This window comes from Sparus aurata, chromosome 7 (genome assembly GCF_900880675.1).
Source record: "Sparus aurata chromosome 7, fSpaAur1.1, whole genome shotgun sequence".
NCBI lineage: Eukaryota > Metazoa > Chordata > Actinopteri > Spariformes > Sparidae > Sparus > Sparus aurata.
The window spans coordinates 14,732,478-14,754,058 of NC_044193.1; the positions used below are offsets into that span (position 1 = coordinate 14,732,478).

Below are 21,581 nucleotides of genomic sequence, written 5' to 3' on the forward strand. Positions count from 1 at the left end.
CCTGATCAATTTATCAAATGAAAGAGGATCTGTTGTTAAAATCCCCTCTGCAAAATCCCCTCACCTCAATTATTGAAAGTGATTTAATTATTTCCAAATAGATCTTTTCAGGTTATCTGCTGCCAATTTCTGCATTTGTTTTCATAAGTAAATATATAAACAGTATATTGAAGAAACCTAAAATAACGCAGTGTCACTTTTTAAAAATGTCATGAAGCCATAGTAGCAATCAGCCATACATTGCATCACTTGTTTACTGAAGGGAAGTCAACATTACATAACATAATATGATTTAAAATCCTGCTATTTAGAGATATTGTATCGCATCCTGCCATGAGTCACCACAAGAAACTGGTGTAATACTTGAAATGACATGTTTTATTAACTGGACCTAACTCAAATCTGAATTTGTAAATAAGCTCATACATAAATCTGGTATTCATTCAGAGTTTTCTGATGGTTATATATTTGCATGCATCATATGATTCTGTGGAAAATCTCTATGAATATACATATATTGGTAATTTGCTGTATTTATGATAGTTTGCTCAGTCAATATCTGTATTTTGTAAAGAGATGGAAAGTTATATAGTTTCTTGGGATTAAAGTTTATGAATAAGTGCTCTGAAATGTAAGAGTGACTTCAATTAAAGAGCTCAACCTCATAATTGCACCTTACAGTCATTGCATCAGCAGGTGGTCACTCAAGCCACCCAGCCTGACGGAGATGAGGTCAGAGTTTCTGGTACTGTAGGTTTTGTTTGAAAAACCTAAAGAAGATACAGTTTATCTGAGGTAAGTTGTCCTTTATCTTGTGTTTTTAATATTGAGTGGAAAGTAAATATTTATTTTGATACATGTTTTTTTCTTCTACCCTTCAGCAAAACAGGCTAGATCTTATATTTCCTGTTGTATTTCCTTCTAATAGCTCCCTGTACTGCAGATGGCATTTAAAGAAGCTGATTGAAGCTGACAGCCGGGGGCACAGTTTGTTCTCCTTAAAGAGAGGTTTCCTCAGGTGAGCGCAGCGTGCACGTCAGCTTGCACCAACAATGCACCATAGGGAAAGATGAGCTTACCCACAGAATAAACAGTGGTAGGATTAATGCATAAAATGTGGGCAACCACTTAGTTGTAACCTGCAGTTTGACCTGTATGACAGAATGACCCTCTGGAGTTGTTGAACCGCAGGAACATGACAGGAGATGATGCACATCTCTGGCAGGTCAGACGGGACATTTGGCACGTGTCTGGACGTTCTGGTGCACAGCAGCTTCGGCTGAGATCAGCATGTAAGTCCAAGAATACATTACAAACACACATCTGCTCAGGAATCACACCTGATTGTTCATTTTTAGAAATTAAAAACAATAATTTGTGCATATAGAGGTTGTTTTATTAGTCATTAAGAGTACTGCTCAGTCTGTGACTTCAATAGTACAACATTTTGTGGCTCTGGGACAAGCTGAAAAATATACCACTAATGACGGCATAGTGATGTCATCTAGGTTATCTCATACTGAAGGTGTCCTGTGCACAGAAATTCAGACCCCTTGTTCAATTGAGTTTAGCTGGTCTGTTTTTATAACTTATGCTGCAACATCTTCCAGCAAAAAGTTGCAACTTAAGAAAAAATAGTTGTTGCCATGATAACTCCAGAATCAGAAATAGTTTAATGATCCATGAGGGGGAAATTGGATTACAATACAGTTGGTCCTGCTAGAATGGAAATATCATGCTATAGAGGAAGAAGAAAAATGAGGACAAAAGTAAAAAAAGAATACAAATATACGGAATAATTTCATCACAAAGGATGATATAATCTGTAACCATGCACACAACACAGCTCTCACACAACATCCTTCTGGTCTTCAGTGAAACCAAATACAATAGTGTGTATTCTTACAGTTCATAAGATTAAATAAAGGTCAAGTTACATCACTTTTGTATTGTGATACTCGGATTTATGTTAGTCTACATTTTATTAACAGTTAATTAGTTACTATCAGAATACATCTTCAAAGTAACAATGTAACTGCAGTGTATATATAATATCAAGTAATATAAAAGAAGGTAGTAATTGGCAATACAGTACACATAAATGCTACATTCCTGAAACATTAGTAGAATATTTCTCATGATATTACACAGAACACATTTTTAAGATTGAATTAGGTGAGTTAAAATATTACACCAAAGAAGTACTTTAATGAAATACAACACAGTGGGTAGTAATAGTAGTTTCCAGAGTTACAGAATCCTGGATGAGTCTTGTTTATTTCCTGGGCTGTCTCACAGGTACCTCAAACGACATGCAGCCCGTTGCCTTGTTTATTGCGGGGCTGTTTGAAGGATCAATCCCTGCTTAGACTACGAGTGTTTGATCAGCGTTTGATGATCTGAGCTAATGTGACAACTCACTGCGGGGGCCTTCAACATCTGCTGGGAGATTATAGGGTTCAACACTCAGTGCAATTATTATGCCCTTTAAGCAGGCTGACCACACTGATTCTAGGCCTGTGGAAAAGGATGCACCTTATTTCTCAACAGGATGTCTGTTTCTACATTTCGCCATACCTATCGGGGCCATAGCTGAGGAAATCAATGACTGTATGTGCGTGTACCACCCATCATGACACATCTGATCCTCATTTTTGTGGTGCTACATCGGTTCAGTCATTTTCTGGCTTTGCTGTGTCAAGGATCCCTCTCACGACACAAACAAGATGAGGAAGCTAATGTGACGTGAGGCTGTAGTTCAGACAACCTTCGGGAAAAACACTGTTATTGTGAGCAGACTGAGGACGAACGCTTCGTCCTGTGTAAACCCAAACATGAGAATCATTCCCACACACTGGCGAGCCTCTCTGCAGAGTTGCCGTGTCCATTTTGTTCTGCTCCAGTTTGTATGTAGGTCATCGGTAGTGGACTAGGGATGCAGCAGAATGGCAGCTGCGTTAGATGGTATTTTTACTGTGTAATCTTGGCCTTCATATTAGCTCTAATTTACACCGCCCTTGATTTAAGTCCTTTTTACATAGTATGTGAGAAACTTTCGTAATTAAACCGATATCCTAAATCCCAACACAGTTAATAGAGGCTTTCTAAAAAGGTCTTATCCAAGCAAAATGTTTATGTATCTACAGAATTTATCAAGAGTCATTTGATCAGCTTAAGCCAAGACAGTATCAAGAGTATTTCCTTGTTTTTTAGTATATTTGGGGTTTGATGTCATTTAAAAGAAAAACACTGACGAATTATTACTTTCCACATTTAGCTAAATCTTTAATTACCTGCCTTATTCATTGTGGCTTATTATCTGTTTATAGTTGTGATACACCACATGTTTGAATCTTTGAATATCTGTTTTTATACAAATAAATAGGCCAACACTATGCAAAAACACTGGCATGATCCTTTGAATAAGTCATCCACAGAGTATCTATCAAGTCAGTATCACCTCTGGAGGGCAGTGTCTTCATGGTGAGTCCTTATTGGTTCTGTTTTTTTCCCCTCAATCAAGAAAATCCCAGTGTCTGAGATCCAGTTGAAAATCTTGAAACCAGAGCCAGGTCAGATATCTGTACACACAATCCCTCAAAGCTTCACTGTCAACTGAAGCAGAGCCAATCGCAGAAAGCCCTTAGATCCTCCCTACTAAATGCAAACGGGACGCTCCACTGTCTGCCTCTGTCATGACACCCAGTGGTAAGTTTTGGACTTGAAGGAGCCATCATATTTCACATTTAGAGTCATTTGTTGCTAGATGCTTTTGTCCAGAGCAGCAAACGAATCAAGTGTTTTTATTTTAAGGGTGTCATTTTAAAAAATGTTAGTCTCATATCAATGATGCACTGCCATCAGAAATGTGTCAAGAGCATGACTGGAGTTTTTCTTTCTGTCATTACATAACCTGGAGCAGGTACCCAGTCAGTGATGACGGGAGGTTCTGGAAAGACAAAAAAGTCCTCTGGTTTTCTTCCAGTGGTGCAGCAATATGTCCTACTCACTTAACACCTTTACATGATTGGAAAAGAGTAAGAACAACACAACTTTACACCCTACGCCCTATTAGCCATCCAACATGAAACACATTTTGCAGACAAGTAAAAAAAAAAATCTGGACAATTACAACCAAAGCCTGAAAACCTTGATTAAGCTGAACTGAAGCTAAGGAAACTGTGCACTGAGAAATAGTGTTACAGCAATATCATGTATTTTCTACTAGTCTTAACCAGCTTTAGTGAAAAGAACACAATCTTTTTACTGACCAGTCATTGATGGAGGGCAAGTCACCAAGTTAAAAGCTGGTTATCCAAAATTTATTTTTGTATTTTCACGTGTTTCTTTATTGCCCTTTTGTGATGTACAGAATGCCGTTCAAAGTTTTTTGCGGAGAGTTTTGACTCTGTCGTAAGTCTGGCCTATGCGTTCTCTTTAAATGATTGACTGAATAATAGAGTGGCCCGGTTTCCCCAATGATGGGTAGTAATCAATAAGTTTATCCAGAGCAAACATCTGCTGGGACTAACTGCACTCCACCGGGACATGGTTCTTTTTATTTCATCTTTCAGAAAGATACGTTGATTATTTATCCTTTCGACGCATCAACAAAACCTGCAAATAAACTCAAGCATCTGCTCACTAATCAACAGAATCACTGCAGCGGTCACATGTTTCTGCCAGTTACAAAAGAAACCAGGAGGGAAGAAACCATCTGAAAAGTACGTTTTTACACTTTCATTTCATTTCATTTTCATGTGTTATTTTGATGACGTATTATTCACTATCAACAAAACATTGCATGGACTTTTGTTACTAACTTTCCCCCTCCCCCCAATGAGCTGTGCTCCAGAGAAAGGCTACAGCATGTATGTGTAATGTTGATTATTGTGTTTTTATAGGCGAGCCATGGCAGCTGATCTAGATGTGATCAACCTGTTCATCATTGCTGGAGGAACACTGGCTATTCCAATTCTGGCCTTTGTTGCTTCTGTCCTCCTCTGGCCCTCGGCACTGATTAAAGTGTATTACTGGTAAGGTCGATAACTGATGTAATGCCCGTCACTTGATATGTTTAATAACTGATGTGAAGATGAGCAACAAATACTAATTCTGCCACAAATATTTTAATTGCTGATGACAAAAAAAAACATACCTAAAAAGACTTCATTATCATATTATTCAGCTACACAATACTTGAAAAATATATTTTTGCATGAAGTCAGCACTGTAGATTTTGTGCTTCATAATTTACCTCGAATTGCGTTAATATTAACGTTGCAGTATGTAAGAATCAGGCACCTTGAATTCATACTCTCAACAAATGGGTGTAGCTACCATTAGCTTGTTACCTTGTAAAGGTTGTCGTTGTCACTGCTAGCACAGGAGCTGTGGACCTCTGGGAAAAAAAGGTTTTCAGGCCTGGGGCTCGCTGGTTAGCATGCTAACTTAAGTATTTATCTTATAAAAGCAGTACTTTAATGTCTTTGACATGATGTCAATTTTGTGATTTGTTGACATTCTGCCGAACATTTGAGTTAAATTGTGAATGTTTTGAACCAAAAGTCCTTTAGTCCTTGCACCTTTTGAAGTGAATAATGTACATCATCATGAGTGTTGTATTAAGATTGACTTAAACATTTAAATATCTCCTTTTTTAAATGATAAATTATGAAAATGACAGTGCATGTATATATATTTTTTTTATCCTAAACTTTACTCAATATCAAACCCTCACAAGCAGAATCCAAATTAGCAATATTGGCAACACATGCTCATTTAATTTGCATCATCATTTGGCTCAAATTTGAATTCCAGTGCTTATCTGTGTGTCTATGCCTCTCTTTCAGGTACTGGAGGCGGACTCTGGGCCTGCAGGTGCGCTACGCAGACTGCGGAGGCTATCGCTTCTGCTACTCCTACAGAGGAAAGCCTGGGATGAGACCTTCCATTTTAATGCTGCACGGCTTCTCTGCTCACAAGGACACCTGGCTCACTGTCGTCAAGGTCAGGAGATCTGAAACACTAAACATTACAGTTTGTTGCTGTGACCTCAGCTGTGACAAAGACCCCCAATCCCATTGCCCCCCCTCAGGCCTTCATCCTTGAACCCTCTCAGATTCAGCTGATATCACCTCATATGTGTTTGAGTGAGAGAGGCTATTTTTGTTTGTTTTTTAAGTGTGCACAAATTCAGTGTCCAATATTAAAATAAACTACATTCAAGTTTTGGGATCTATATATTAAAATGAGATCACTTCACCAGTTTAAATCTGTATTTTTTTTGGTCTTTTTACTGTTCTAGTATCTACCAAAGCATCTGCACATTGTGTGTGTGGACATGCCCGGCCATGAGGGAACAACACGCACCAACACAGAGGATTATTCTATCCAGGGGCAAGTCAGGAGGATCCATCAGGTACACCGAACAGAGAACAATTAAAGTCCGTGTAAAGCGGCAAAAAAATTGTGTTATGAGTTTGTCACACCAAAGAAACATGTATCATTGACCACTGAGCCAAATTTGAAAGATTAAAAAAATTGTTAAGTATATAAAATTAGGTCTCTAAATCATGGAAAAACAAGCACTTCTTTCTGCTGTGAAACGCTGGGGGCGTGTCAGTTAGAGGCGCTGGAACCACGCCCATGCGGCGGGGGCTACGCGTCATGTTAATGACGTCGGTGTCTCCCCAGGTGTTCCCCTTGTCTATCTAAACCCGCGGACAGTTTATAATCATATAGATGCTGTTATAACGTGTAGTGATTGAGATCCTGACCCACTAAACATCCTGGAAAGTGAAGGAGTGAAGTTTTTCGCGCTAAATTACATAATTATACATAATCACCATCAGTAAACAGGACGCTGTCTGACTCTCTCAGTCCCGGGGACGGAGGCTGTTTTCTGGGGGACAGTTTCCTTAAGTCTCGGTCAGGGGGGCTGGCGGTCGCGGTGATTTATTTTCGTCAAACACTCGGTGAGTTAAACACTCTTGTGACAAGCGTGACAGATGCTGTTTTGTGAGCAGAAATGTGAGGAAGAGTCGGGAGGACAGGGAGGGGACGGACAGGAGGACAGACTCTTCTCCACATACAGCTGTGGTATTTGTTTTCCTCATATAAGTTGCTAAAGACAGTTACAGTTACTACGTTACTTTTGTTCGGTCCTGTAACGTTGCTTTGTGGTACATTTCTCTGTATTTAGTTGAGTGAAGGACCTGTGCAGTTATCAGACTGTCAGACCGACACGCCCTCGCTCCGCGCCTCCGGATTATCCGTTCACACTGGGACGGCTCACCAATAATGCGGCCCTGATACTACCTCCACATACCGCCGGTGGGACCCGCCGTCAGCAGGACGGAGAGGGTCGGCTGCGGCGCGGCCACATCATGCCGGTGGGACCCGCCGTCAGCGGGACGGAGGGCATGCTGCGGCGCGGCGGCCACATCATGCCGGTGAGCAGGACGGAGAGTGTCAGCGGCGGTCAGCAGCGGTCACATCTCCTCGTTGGCGGAGGAGAGGATGCAAGCCGGGGACGGAGTTGACCAGCGTCAATGGACTCCCCCGTTTCCTTACGTTTCATCCGAAGGAAACTTAAATAAGCTAACAGCGCAGTCACCCTGCACACTGTGGCATCCAGGAAAGATGCAGAGCGATGTGGAGGAGACATGGCTGGTTAGCTGACTGGTTGGCTGGTTAGCTAGCTGCAAACTATTGTAAGCAATGCAATCCGAAACTGGAGAGTGAGTGGGAGAACCGCTGAAGCCGATGCGCTGAACGTATTTATACCACTTCCGCAGCAGGGCGGGGTTTATGCAAATCATATGGCCGCGTTACCTAACGCAGCCATGATTTGCATGATTTCTGACCCGCCCATTAAATCCTGAACACAGAAATGTTGAAAAACTGTTTGTGAGCCTAGCTCCAAAATTAAATTCTACATGGCCGAATGGCTTTTACATGTTTTAAGTAAACACATTTATGACCCGTTTAATGTGTTTAGAAGAAAATGGCTGATTTTGGTTTACACGGACTTTAAATATATGTATGTAATTTGTCAGGGGCTTGAATGATCCCTCTGAAATTTACTTTTTGTCTCTCACTCGTCTTAGTTTGTTGAAGCCATTCGCTTAAACAGGAAGCCTTTCCATCTGGTTGGAACCTCCATGGGAGGAAATGTAGCTGGAGTCTACGCAGCCTGCTACCCCTCAGAGATCTGCAGCATGACTCTCATCTGTCCAGACGGTCGGTCACAGTGTGTGTGTCTGTGTGAACACAACATTATTAATGCACGTTTGAGTGATTTTAATTTTAAAGAGACACTTTAATGTGTTGGGGAGCAAAATGTAAGAAAATAACAATGATGATGTCACAGTGATGTCATCTGGATCGTCTCTAGAATTTACTAGAAAGTAAAGGTCTTGCAATTTTGAACTTTAATTCTGACCATTTAAATTATCCTTTAACATTACCCTTAATGTTACAGAAGTGTAACCTTAATAAAAATCAAATTAATTTATACAGATCATGGATAAATGTTCCACCTGCAATCATTTGCTGTTTCTTCCATTTTATTTGATCACCAGCATTTACTGTTTCAAACAAAATACAAGCGTGTATCATGCATTTTCTAACCAAAAAATTCAAATGTATCCTGCAGGTATAAGACACCCTTGCGAGACCAAGTTTGACAATCATCTACAGGACCTGGAGCACAGCAATTACACATTAAACATCCCACTGATCCCAACGACACCTGAGGAGATGGAGGACATGTTCAGACTTTGCTCTCATGTTCGCTTTAAAATCCCCCAGCAGGTCAGGCCCACACTTGAAAATAAGCGCAGTATGGATTACACTCTATGTGTACCCACAGTTGATCACAACTACAGAAATGTTTTCAAAAGCAGCTGCATTTTGTTTGTTAAAACACATTTTCTCGTCTAGATTCTTCAAGGACTGGTAGATGTCCGGGAGCCTCACAACACATTTTACCAAGAAGGTTAGTTCACTTTAGTCTGGAAGTTTTTTTAAGCACACAGTCGAGCCCATGTGATCAGTGATTTGTGTCTTTTCAATCAGTGTTTATGGAGCTTGTTGGAGAGAAATCACGATACGCCTTACAGGAGCACCTGCATCTCATCACTGCACCTTTACAAGTGATATGGGGCAAACAGGATCAGGTAACGTATGAAGAACACCTAATACAGTGACTCAGCAAAGCCCATTTAAGTAAAGGAATTGATTACCTGGCAGCTTCTGTTTCTAAATGAATCCCAAGTTTCAGATTAAGCAATAGATTAATCAAAAAATGGGGTGAGGGTGGAGGCTCGGGTTTCTCTAGCCACTCAGGTCTGAATAGAGAAGCTCACATAGATATGATGATTATCTCATATTTGTCCAGGTGATGGATGTCTCTGGAGCCACAGTCATTTCAGAGGTTCTGCCTGGATGCAGGATGGACCTGCTGGAAAACTGTGGACACTCTGTGGCAATGGAGAGGCCCTGTCGGACAGCCAAACTCATCCTGGAGTTCATCATCGTGCAACAAGAGGCCAGGGGTGGCACAAAGAAATCCTCCTGAACCCAAAGACTATTCATCATGTCTCTCCACTGCAATGAATTACGTGTTCCCTGTACGTGACATGCATATGTAATACAGACGCCCGAGCCTCAGACATTAACAGGAAGATATATAGTGTCCCAGCATTTCTTAGAGGATGATATAAATCGCATTTCACTTGTATTATAAATCATGATAATAAAAAAAAGCTCCATGCATGTCTGTGTTTGTTCAGATGTGTGCTCGCAGAGGTGCCTGTGTCTGCAGCAGGACCTCCTCCCCTCCTTCACCCTCCCTGTGTGCGCAGTTTTGCTGCAGCCTGAAGCCGAGCACAGCTGCCCGGTGCGACCAGCGGCAAACATCACCGTCCGGCTCAACCGCTGAATGCTAACCCCGAGCCGCTGTTTGTGGATTGAAAAAAAAAAAAGAAAAAGTAGGCACGAAGGTGAGCTGGTAAGGCTTTGTTTTTAGCCTCTATGTTGCTCCAAGGCAGTCTGATTAAGAGCCCGGCGTTAACCCGAGTAGTGAGAGCAGCTAACGTCAATGGCTCGTGGGGTGCTAGCTAGATTAGCTCGCTAGCTAGCGAGCTCTACTAGCTAGTGTTCCAGTGTGGCACTCGCTTTGTATTTAACGCTAGCATACGTAGCTCAGTGCTACCAGGTTGGCTCCACAACTTTTTGTATTAATGCGTTTTGTCCGTCTTTTGTTGCCAGCTTCCTTCATTTCCGTTTCAGAGGGAGTGAACATATGTTGAACGGCTAACTACTTTTAACACCAGCTCTGTTAAACAAACATTAGCTAGATTCACTAGCATTCAACACTTAACGCGAAGCTACTTAATTAACTTGAGATACTTCATTTGCACTGTTGATGTATATAACAGGGTGGCATACGAAACGTATAGTTATGGGTTTAACGTTATGTCCATTCAGCAGCGCCAGGTTTCACTTTCACTGACTTATGTTGATGAATCACCTCTGCTGCTAAAACCTGATTAATATGCGTGGCTGCAGACACATCAGTGGCAAAGCTCACACAGCTGTCGACCAAATCTTCCTCAAGCTTTTGATCAGATCACATGACATTCATCAGCAGATGGAGTTTGCCAGGTGTCTTAGAAAATGCACTTCTTCATATTTCCTTGTTGTGGTTTCCTTGTTTTGTGAGCCTTTAACAGCCATATTGGTTTAAAAGGCTCAAAGTTGGCATTCCTCTTCCTCTCTTTAATTCCTCTGAAGACTGTAATATGATCAATAACTCCTGGACTGCTACTGAAGAGACATTGCAGTGATTCAGGAACAGGCTGTTGGTTTTGGCTGAGCAATATGCTCGATACTGTCTGAGATTTTGTGATATGGCAAAGCTGTTGTCTTTTCCTGGTTTTAAAGGCTGCATAACAGTGAAGTGATGCAACTCTGGAGGCTGTTCTTCTAACACTTAGTCATTACATCCTCATTTCTGATTTTTACTTATAAAAAAATCTCAGCTGTGTTCATATTACGTGAAAGTATCAATATTGAGGTATTTGGTCAAAAATGCCAAACACAAAATAGAAATTAAGATATGTCACAGAATAAACAATCAAGTGAAACACTGAAATACCTCAACATCCCCAACTAATTTTGAGAAGTGTATACACCATGCATCGTGATGCAATCGAAATATATGTGCTCAAATACATTATGTTGTTAATTAGGTCAACATGCATCAAGATAGAATATTTTTCTAGAGATGCACGATTACATGTCGAGACTGATATCAAAACCTATAATTTCACATTTTTTATATTTCAGACAGAGGCAATTTGGTTTAATATTATCTGCCCGACAGTATGTATCGGTTATACATTTCACAGATATAAATCTGCATAGCTTTGTTACAACTAATGTTAATGTGACTTTTTTTTTTTTTTTTTACAGTTTGATTGAAGTTTGCTGAAGCCACATCTGTTCCCTCTCTGTTTTGGTTCTGACCAAGTGGGTATTGTTCTACAAATGGATAATGGGGACTGGGGCCATAGGGTAAGCGATGGATAGAAGCCATCTTGTTTCTGATAAAGAAATATCTTCTGATTTGACTGAATTTACTCTGTTGCCAGTTTAGTTTGCATCCAGCGTCTAAAGACAAGGTTGTCTTACAACATCATTTTTATGTGTTTACTGAGCGCTGTAGTATTTACCCTAATCAGTATCGATGGGGTGGACACAAATATAAAAACACTTCTCACTATAATACAGTTAAACAGCACAGCACCGCAATGTTAAAGCTACGTGTGCCTAAATTCACACAGCCTGTATTATTGACCGTGACTGCAGAATGTTAACCTAACTTGTCCCTTTTCACCCTAGATGACCACTCCTGTTACCTTGAACGTGGGAGGCGTCCTGTACACCACCAGTCTATCCACTCTACAGCGCTATCCAGACTCCATGCTGGGTGCCATGTTCCGGGGAGATTTCCCCACAACTCGCGATACCCAAGGGAATTACTTCATCGATCGCGACGGAACACTTTTCCGGTACATCCTGAACTTTCTGCGGACATCTGAGCTTACCCTCCCTGTGGACTTCACGGAGACGGACCTCCTCAGGAAAGAGGCCGACTTCTATCAGATAGAACCTCTGATTCAGTGCCTTCACGACCCAAAGCCGCTGTACCCTCCCGACATCTTCGAGCAGGTCGTGGAGCTCTCTAGCACTCGGAAACTGTCAAAATACTCAAACCCAGTCGCTGTCATCATCACCCAGCTAACCATAACGACGAAGGTTCACGGCCTGCTGGAAGGCATTTCCAACAACTTCACAAAGTGGAACAAACACATGATGGACACTAGAGACTGCCAGGTGTCGTTCACCTTCGGACCATGTGACTACCATCAAGAGGTGTCCCTAAGGGTTCACCTCATGGACTACATAATGAAACAAGGCTTCACCATCCGCAACACGCGTGTGCATCACATGAGCGAGCGTGCAAACGAGAACACGGTGGAGCATCACTGGACTTTCTGCAGACCAGCTCACAAAGTAGAGGACTGAGTTACAGCACAGGTGTTACGGGTCACATTACTGTTTGATTTGTCTTCATATAACACAAATCATGATAAGAAAAAGAACAAACTTGACCCTTGATTGAGTAACGTATCAGTAATAATGAGCTTTTCACCCTCATTTTGATCAATGTGGTACAGTCCAAAGTCCAGGCAGACGACATAAAAACAAAGAGAATGTAAATTCTTGATTTAATGATTAATACTTTTTTAAGTCCACAAAACAGAAACGGCATTCCTTTAAAAGCAGAACGACCCTGTAGCAATGATTTATCTGTGGAGACCAAAATTCTGCAAAAAAATGTGGGAACAATGATTTTTTTTTTTTAACAAACAACTGTGAGTTAAAACGGCTCCAATATCTGCTTATGTTTATTCCGAAGCGAGAAATAAAGTGATTCTAAACAGATAGCCCTGATTTGAGACTCTATGCCCCCATACAGTATCAAATCTACATTTTAACAAGCATTAATGTAAATCTAGATCACAATTTGAGGGTAAAACACTAACATAAGAGGTCTTTACCGCATACACAAGCTGTCTTTGGTCATATTTTTGAATAGAGACACTGAAGAAAGCACATTTTTGGGATCCCAGGATGTCAAGAGGATACCTTTTTTAAACGAAAAAATTAAAATGATGATGCTCTTTAGCCCAATTTCTTACTTGAGTTTACAGTAGATCTTAAAATAGTCTCTTAGCTCTTTTATCTCCTCATACGGTACTATTTCTTAAAACCCTAGTAGTCATTGCATGTGTCCCAGTGTCTTGTGTATGTACATGTATTTGCTGTGTGCGCTTTGTAGTATTGTTATACTGTTACACTTTCAAGCTCATATCAACAGTGCTGTGTTTGGTCATTCCAGCCAAAATAAATCCATTTGTGTATTTGTCAGTCATTAGCTTTTGCTTTATGGTTGAACTTTTTCACCTTGACTCAGTTATTTTTTAAACATGTGTGACAAACAGCAGATGGCACGTGTGACAAGTTGTGTTATTGTAATACCACCGTTAGTTATGAGAAATGTGGCAGCATTTTTTAAAAATAATTTAGCAAAATGATTTCTGGCAGCTACGTGTAAAGCCATCAGTCAAGACTTAAGACTTTACACTCACCCATTTCCTGTTGCAAATGGCAACTAATAGCATCCTCAAAGACATTTTACCTGCCAGAGATTGTATCATTTAAAACAAACCCCTTGTTTTTCTTTTTCGTTACGATTAATCAACTACGATTTTACACTGCAGTCGTATTCTGAAAGATACAACTTGGGCACAAAGACCTAAGAATGAATTTTGGCATCTCTTCATTGTCCCCTGTAAGCCCCGCTTCCCACATTCTATTCCTCCAGTTGGTTTTGCTCTTTTCCAACTCCTAATCACTGTCAAATAAATTCTTTCTTAAAGACTTTGTCACCTCCATAAAAGTTAAGTATCTTGTGTCTTGCTGACACTTGGTTCAAATCAGGGTAATGTTGCCCCCTGGTGGAGCTTTGTCTACCTCACTGTCTAACACAGCTCAGTGTGTTGTATGGTTTATCTACTGACTGGTCTTTTACACATTTTATTTATGGATTCTTCAGTCTGCCTTTCTCTCAAAAGTACTCAAGTTTGCCATGGTCATTATTGTGCGTGATTTTAACTGTCACAGTGATAAGATACAACAATAACCATGATTTCTTTTAAAGCACAAATGCAATTTTAAAGAATGTTAAAATGTTTTAAATTTAAATGGGATGAAAGAATTGGGGTAGAGGTTTGATGCATCTTTGAGAACGCAGGTAGATACAAATTAAAATGCAATCGTTGAAACGGTTCAAAGGATAAAGCGGATCGATGGTGACATCTGACACAGAAGAAAAGATTGCAAAACATGGATTTGGATTCACAGCGTTTGATAATTACAAAAGTACAAGCTGCTGAAACAAATACCAAACTCATCAGCATAACATAACGCTGTTTTACTTCCTTGGTTGTGAATACAAACACTTGCCTCCCTGGGTGGGACCTGTTGTGGCAGCTCCATGGACGTGGCCAGGTACAAACACACAAACTCTCTGTCTGTAGTTCATCATTCTGAGTTCATCCTGCCGTGTCGCGCGTAGCCAAAGCTCCGGGGCTCTGGATGCTGGCTCAGGGGTTGATAATGAATCTGCATGAGACAAATGGACAAAGCAAGATTAGGCACTAAGAGAGAAGGGGCCTGACTAATAATATCCACCACTGACAAAGGAGGAAGAGAGAGCGAGACAATTTGGGGTGCGGTTAAATAGAGGGACACCACATTCTTGGTCTCATCTCTGTTTCGTCCATCCTGCCTCTGCTGTTGTCGCATCTCTCCTGCTTCTGACACTGGTAAGGTTCTTTCATGGTGTGGTCGGTTTAGTGTTAGGTCTATTTCTTTATTCGGTGATTACATGGCACACGTATCGATTGGATGACAGTTTGAACTTAGTTGATTAGTTAATTATTTAGTCCAATTCTGAATCTATATTATGGAAGTGTAGTTGCCTTCAGTTGGCTCTATCAGGACTGCTAATATCTTGTTTTTGAGGGACAACAATAAGCAGGGATATTCGTAGAGATTTAGAGGGTTATAAAGTGTTAATGTTGCTTCTTCACTGGGTCAACGGCTGCATTTGATCCACAGGATAATCAATTGAAATAATACAAACTAGTCGGTTTAAATCTGTAGCCCAAGCCGCTCCGATTAAAATCCGAGGCTGACGTGAACTTTCCAAAACACCTTTTTGAATTGCCAAGTTGGCGGCACCACAGATCCCATAAGCATCCGTGAGTTACTGGCGGTAAACCCCTAATCCAGACTGGGCACTCCAGAGCACAATCAGCCTCCACAGCTGTCTATCAGTTGTCCCCTGGTCTATTTGGGGAGTCAGACCACTCCGAATTCCTCTTGCCGAGATAATCCAGAAAAGAAAGATGGGGATAAGAGATGGCTATCAGTCTGGAATTTTCCTAATCCATTGGAGCAGCTTGTAAACCCCATCGTGATAGGAGGTCTTAGGTGGCATCATTCTCAACTAGGACCAAACTGTAAAATGGGAGAGGGAGAGCAAGATCAGAAGGATGAGATGAGGTGAGGTAGAGAGGGTGTGAGACCTGCAAATTGCTTGTCGATTTGATAAAGAGCAAGAGGCCACAAGACAGGAGGAGGGGAGCGGTAAGATAATGTGATGGCAGAAGTGAAAACAATTTTGTCAGGACGAGCTGGCAGGGTGAGATCGGTGACTCAAAGCACGTTCTCACCTCGTGTCTCCTCATACATGTCACAGTTTTTCCATAGATTGATAGACAATATTACCAAGGTAAAACTTTCAGCGTAAGGTGTGAGAATTGTTTTAAAAGCAGGGATGACCATCAAAGAAAATCTGTGGTGGCCTAACTTCACATTCCTCAGCTGCAGAGATCTCAAGGCCTCAATAACCTTCTATTATTGATAGATTTTGATGGATTCAAGGTTTCCATTACGTCTACCCTTACAGCCCTCTCAGATGAACTCAAGTATTCTTTGGCCTGTGTTTTGGAACATTTATCCTGAGGCTACTTTTGACTCTACTCAAAATGAGTTGGGGATATTGGGACATTTTAGTGTTTCACTTGATTGTTTATTCTGTGACATACTGTATCTGAATCTATTTCATTTTACTTTTATTGCATATCAAGGCACATACATATATGCACCCATATCCCAATATATCCCATTAGCTAATTTTAAGAAGTGTTAATTGCAGCTGTTTAATCACATACTGCAACCATTTATGAAGACCTAAAATTAACTTACTTTTTAAAGTGTTTGTCCATCGGTTTAACCTAGTTTTAAACCACTTACTCATGACTATATTTAGCCAACTAGCCTATCTGACTGTTTATCTATTAGCCACTTGTAGCTGCCACTTTGGTATACATTTGAACTAGTAAGCCTAGAGCAAGCTAACGGATGCAATTATCTCAAACCATTACTTTTTGCTAGTGGTTTCATATATTTATCCACAGTTTAACACTTGGTATCCATTAGCCTATGTTTAGCTTAATATTTCAAATGTTTACCAAATAGCCAACTTTACATATCTTAACTTTACAACTTAACTTTATTTATCCAATACTTTTTAGCTAAGTAGCTTATTTCAACCATTTAGGCTATCCATCACTTAGCTGTCTATTTTAACCATCCATCTATTGCTTTTAGCTAATATGCTACTACAACCATTTATTTCTTTTAGATATTTCAACCATCTAGCCTATTGCTTTCAGGTAGCCTAACTTTATATTGACTTTACTTTCAGCTATATGGTTAACCTGTGTTTAGTGAAGCAATGACAATTTGCTTGCTCACTAGCTAGTTTTCGCATGCTCTCAATATTGTGTTGCTAGTGCTAACTCAATGTATGGATGTTCACTTCTTTTGCTTTCACTTTGAGTATTTATTATTTTCAGATTAACTAAGCCACTCCACAATTTCACTCTACTTCTTAGCAACTTCCAGAATTACCCCACAGGTTGACCTACAAGTTGGCTACTCCACATTGGGAATCAGTACAGTGGACAACCTCAGGGTAGAGCTAATATGTGATTTGGGTAAACTAATCCTTTTTTACTCTAAGTAAAAGGGTCATAATGCTCCTTGGAAGGTCCTCAAGGCAGAAAAGATGCAGGTATTTGTTTTGTGAGCCGTGAAAAGCAGAAGCCACAGTCGGCTGCTTTAAAGTTTGTCAATCAGGTTGTCATGACAGAGATAACAAGCAGGAGGCCAAAGGTTAGTGTGATTGTTGTTAATGCGCCCGCTGACAGCTTACATGCATGGAAACAGGCTCCACATTCTGAGAGACTGCTTGTGGTGAAGATGGTGGCATGTCGATGTTGTTGTCCTCCAATTGTTGATGAACAGACACCGACAGCTGTTCTGTGTGTGTGTTTCTAATCTCGTCCATCTCTTCCTCCAGTGAGATTTCATCAGCAGGATGCCTGAACACGTGTGAGTAATTAGGCTCTATGTTCTTATTTTACACCATAATACTCATTTACACATGTAGACAAGAACACAAAACAAATGTGTCTGAGCTTCTTGTTTTTAACTTTTCTTTTCTTTCCTTTAAATCTTGTCCATTTTTTTTCTTTTACAGGCCAGAGGTAAGACAACTGAAATGTTTCTTAATGCTTGAAAAAAAAAATAAAAAATACTAGGAGAAACAATTCAGATGGTGCTGCATATGAAGTTACATGCATTTGAATTTTTTTTCGGCAATTTTCCTTTCCTGACTTATGTCTCCACCCAGAGGAAACCAAAGATCTCGGCTTCCAGGAAGCTGATGCTCAAGGTAAGAAGGATCCTGCCCAATTTTTTTCTGCCAAATGATCTTGTAATACATGTGTTTGACCAGAGGAGAGCAGCAGAGGTCATGTTGTGAGTAGCCGTACTGGGATTTATCTCATACGTCTGAATACCCAGGGTCTGAACTGTAACACCTGAACGTTTCACCTCGCATGTAAACACAAAGTAAATGGTTGTGTTGTTAATTATACGCCGATCCACATGTGTGCAGAGTCTGATGGTGGCAAAGGCCAAAGAGGAATTGGAACAGGAGATCCTGGATAAAGAGGAGGAGAAAGAGAAGTATCTGGCAGAGAGAGCTCCTCCTCTAAACACCAGCGGCCTGAGTCTCGCACAGCTTCAGGTAACTGGTCCTCCAATTCCCAGAATTCTCTCCTGTCCTTCGTCTATTCCTTGAATTGTTTCTCAATAACCTAAAATCTTTAAAATCTGCAACAGAAGCAACATCTTCCATTCTACTTTGGGCAAATGTTATTGAATGCTTTTCGTGAAATGAGCCACATTCAGCCGCGATTCCCTGAAATTAAAGGGCCAGTTCACCTCAAAATCAACAACATGTATTTGACCTCTTTCCCCAGTGCTATTCATTCATCTAGGCTGTTTTGGTGTGAGTTTTGGAAATATCGACTGTTGAGATTTCTGCCTTCTCCCAAATATAATGGAACAGATATTTTGTGTCGGTGTTGCTCCTGAAGCGTCAAAATGTATGTTGCTCCTGGACCATCATCACAGCCGACCAATTATGTTTTTATAACTCAGGGACCGAGACTGCAAACAAACACACGTGTTAAATGTTGTGAGAGGGTGTAAACTGGCCCCAAACTTTTTGTTTGAAAATATGTGTTTTTGATTTCAGGGGGAAACTCAAATTAGGTGAAATCAAACACATGGAAAGTTGTAAAGTGCATTCCAAATCTAAACTTTGGTGCACTTGGTTTATGCATGCATATATGTAGGACCTCTGCAGGGAGCTCCATGCCAAGGTAGATGTGGTGGACGAGGAGCGATACGACATTGAAGCTAAAGTAATGCTCAACATGCGCGAGGTAAACGTCCTCACTCCCTCCCACCATTTCCATTCTCTTCGGAGCAGAACTGTCCCCCTGAGAAAGTCGTGCTAATTCTAATCGCCCTCCTTCTCCCTTTCCCCCCGATCCAGATTAAAGACCTGAACATAAAGGTGCTGGACCTCAGGGGGAAATTCAAGAGGCCTAATCTCCGACGCGTTCGTGTGTCCGCTGACGCCATCCTCCGCTCGCTGCTGGGCTCCAAGCACAAAGTCTCCATGGACCTCCGGGCCAACCTCAAGTCTGTCAAGAAAGAAGACACTGAGAAGGTGCGTCTGGAGTAAAAGTAAAAAGACACATAAACACACAGAACACAATCAAACTGGCCCCAGCACGATGCGCGCCTTCCTTAAGGCAAGCGTGCAAAGTGAAGTTTCAGATACACACATGACGTAAGCGCCATTGAACACCTGAAAAGTGTGTTTCTGTGTGCGAAGGGTGTGTTTGAGATACGGAGCAGCAGGCCAGTGCAGGGCGGCGACCGTATGTTTGTTTGTGTGTGTGTGTGTGTGTGTGTGTGGTAGAGAGAGAGAGGAGGAACGAGACAATGATCCCATTGTACGCAGAAGAGAAGCTTTTGTGCCCGGTTCCGCTCACCGGTCAGTGTGTGCATGTGCAGATCAACAGGTGTGTATCTGTTTGAAAACCAGTTCTACTTGCACAAGTTATACAGTATTCTCACGAGGGGGGATTCCCAGGTGACATCATGGATCTCGAAGGCTTAGACACAACAATAATGACAATAAAAGATTTTGTGAGCCTGCTCTACTTCCACCAACAATAACCACCAGCTCCCATTCTTTCCCACCGTCTCTCACACTCCGTCTAACTGTCTGCTGTGTTTCCGCACAGAAGAGGCCAGTCGAGGACAGCGACTGGAGAAAGAACGTGGAGGCCATGTCCGGGATGGAGGGAAGGAAGAAGATGTTCGATGCTGCTAAGGGTCCTGCTCAGTAAACACAGAAGGTGTCACTGGTGTCATGTGAGCGACAACACTCCTCTAATGTCTGAACCGGTCTATCGCGTGTTCTGCATATCAGTCTACTGCTGTTCGTTTTGTGCATGCTCCTGCAGTGGAGTTGTAAAAGATGTATCCACACTGTCGAAAAAAAAAAGGTTTACCCACTTTCTTTAAGGACTGATCTGTTTTGCTGTTCGTTGATATGGTGTTGATATGACTTTATTTACAGTATGTGCCACGTGTTATTATTTGTATTGTTCTCATTACTGATGTTGCACCTGAAGCCCAGAGATGCTGGCTTATATTTGTACAGCAAATGTCAAAAAAGGCAGCTTGTATGACAACGTGTTTGTCAGAATAAATGTTGGAAATGTTCATTTGACACTTTACGTTTCTTTAGGTTACATTTATGTGAAAACTGACACAACAAAACACAAAAACGTGTAAACTGGGGATGAAATGACCTGTAAAATCACCTTGAATGACTAATGGTTGCAGAGCCTCTTGTGATTTCAGCCACGCTATCAGCGATTCTCTGTTGAAATGTCAGGCGGTCGGCTCTCCTCTTTTGTGCAGACGAAAATAAATTGAGGAATGGATGGCCAAGAAATTCGTACAGATATTCATATCGCACTCAGGATTAATTGTAATCACTTTCTTGATCCCCTGATGTTTCATCTGGCACCATCATCAGGTCAAAATCTCATCCATCTGCTACTTTGCGTTATCTATTGCAGCTGTTCTTTGTTTTTGGTGCTAATTAGCAAACTGCCTCCAAAGGACAGCACAACTAGCTGCAGCATGGCTGATGACTGTTTTGGTATGAGAGCAGGGCTACACAAACTTTGTCGCTTGGAGTGCCAAAATTGATACTTAATGGCTTGCGATGGGCACCTAATGTATTATTTTATTAAAATGCAAACCATCCGAAATGTCTTTTATTGAATGACTTCCTGTGTTGCTCTTCAAGTTGTGATTATCCAAATATAATTGCTAATTACTTTGAATTTAAAGAGCCTGAAAGCTCAATTACTTTGATTTTTATGACATCATTTAAAAAAAAAAGAAATACTATTATTGTTATTTGCCCCTGGAAACATCTGATGGGCCAAACAAACCTTAACTATCCAAGAACCAACAAAACTACTAAACACAACACCAAAATCACACTAATACATCCCAATACAAACACGCATATATTATCACAACCTTTACCACCAGGCCCAACAACCTAAATACATAACAAACGTTAAGAATGAAAAAAAAAATAGCACATAAATGAATGATATGCTTGATCCTACTTCATCTTTATACAGTATTTTCATTATCATATGTATAAAACAGAAGAAATAGAACAAAACAGAATATAAAAATCTTATTTGGTTAGATGAAGATGTCTTTCCAGCCTTCAGCTTCAATAAACTTCATCCATCTATAATGATATTTTTAAGGTTTCATCATTTCTTTTTGCAACATATCCTTCCAAAATAAAGTTTTAATAAACATTCTAAATGTATAAATATTTTTTAAAAAATCCACATTTTCAGCTTCCAGACAAAATAATCAAATTAATGATATAGGTATGTGTCTCTGAA

The 21,581-nt window shown here is 40.7% G+C and overlaps 3 protein-coding genes across 13 annotated transcripts; all 3 read left to right on the forward strand.

Annotated features, from left to right (window-relative positions):
- The first annotated feature begins 883 nt into the window (after window positions 1-883).
- On the forward strand, window positions 884-9,780 carry abhd6b (abhydrolase domain containing 6, acylglycerol lipase b). 2 transcript variants are annotated; one of them, XM_030423818.1, is made up of 13 exons: window positions 884-1,018; window positions 1,163-1,292; window positions 3,524-3,708; window positions 3,923-4,037; window positions 4,656-4,724; window positions 4,905-5,036; window positions 5,853-6,009; window positions 6,308-6,421; window positions 8,112-8,244; window positions 8,660-8,817; window positions 8,947-9,001; window positions 9,082-9,182; window positions 9,404-9,780. In XM_030423818.1, the coding sequence occupies exons 4-13, from the start codon at window positions 4,024-4,026 to the stop codon at window positions 9,581-9,583; spliced, it is 1,113 nt and encodes a 370-aa protein (XP_030279678.1). In that variant the 5' UTR covers window positions 884-1,018; window positions 1,163-1,292; window positions 3,524-3,708; window positions 3,923-4,023; the 3' UTR covers window positions 9,584-9,780. The 2 variants fall into 2 exon arrangements, with proteins under 2 accessions (XP_030279678.1, XP_030279677.1); XM_030423817.1 differs by lacking the exons at window positions 884-1,018; window positions 1,163-1,292 and having other exon boundaries at window positions 2,325-4,037.
- A 47-nt stretch (window positions 9,781-9,827) lies between these two features.
- On the forward strand, window positions 9,828-13,510 carry kctd6b (potassium channel tetramerization domain containing 6b). 6 transcript variants are annotated; one of them, XM_030423822.1, is made up of 3 exons: window positions 9,851-10,007; window positions 11,482-11,583; window positions 11,911-13,510. In XM_030423822.1, exons 2-3 carry the CDS (start codon window positions 11,557-11,559, stop codon window positions 12,595-12,597), a joined length of 714 nt encoding a protein of 237 aa, XP_030279682.1. In that variant the 5' UTR covers window positions 9,851-10,007; window positions 11,482-11,556; the 3' UTR covers window positions 12,598-13,510. The 6 variants fall into 6 exon arrangements, with proteins under 6 accessions (XP_030279679.1, XP_030279682.1, XP_030279681.1 ...); XM_030423821.1 differs by having other exon boundaries at window positions 9,859-10,015; XM_030423824.1 differs by having other exon boundaries at window positions 9,859-10,015; window positions 11,482-11,538.
- A 1,211-nt stretch (window positions 13,511-14,721) lies between these two features.
- On the forward strand, window positions 14,722-20,367 carry tnni1a (troponin I type 1a (skeletal, slow)). Of its 5 annotated transcripts, none has more exons than XM_030423827.1 (9): window positions 14,724-14,963; window positions 16,850-16,880; window positions 17,570-17,601; window positions 17,750-17,756; window positions 17,885-17,944; window positions 18,170-18,301; window positions 18,915-19,004; window positions 19,118-19,294; window positions 19,878-20,367. In XM_030423827.1, exons 3-9 carry the CDS (start codon window positions 17,588-17,590, stop codon window positions 19,980-19,982), a joined length of 585 nt encoding a protein of 194 aa, XP_030279687.1. In that variant the 5' UTR covers window positions 14,724-14,963; window positions 16,850-16,880; window positions 17,570-17,587; the 3' UTR covers window positions 19,983-20,367. The 5 variants fall into 5 exon arrangements, with proteins under 5 accessions (XP_030279688.1, XP_030279687.1, XP_030279690.1 ...); XM_030423830.1 differs by having other exon boundaries at window positions 14,725-14,963; window positions 17,903-17,944; XM_030423828.1 differs by lacking the exon at window positions 16,850-16,880 and having other exon boundaries at window positions 14,722-14,963; window positions 19,881-20,367.
- The last annotated feature ends 1,214 nt before the right edge of the window (window positions 20,368-21,581 follow it).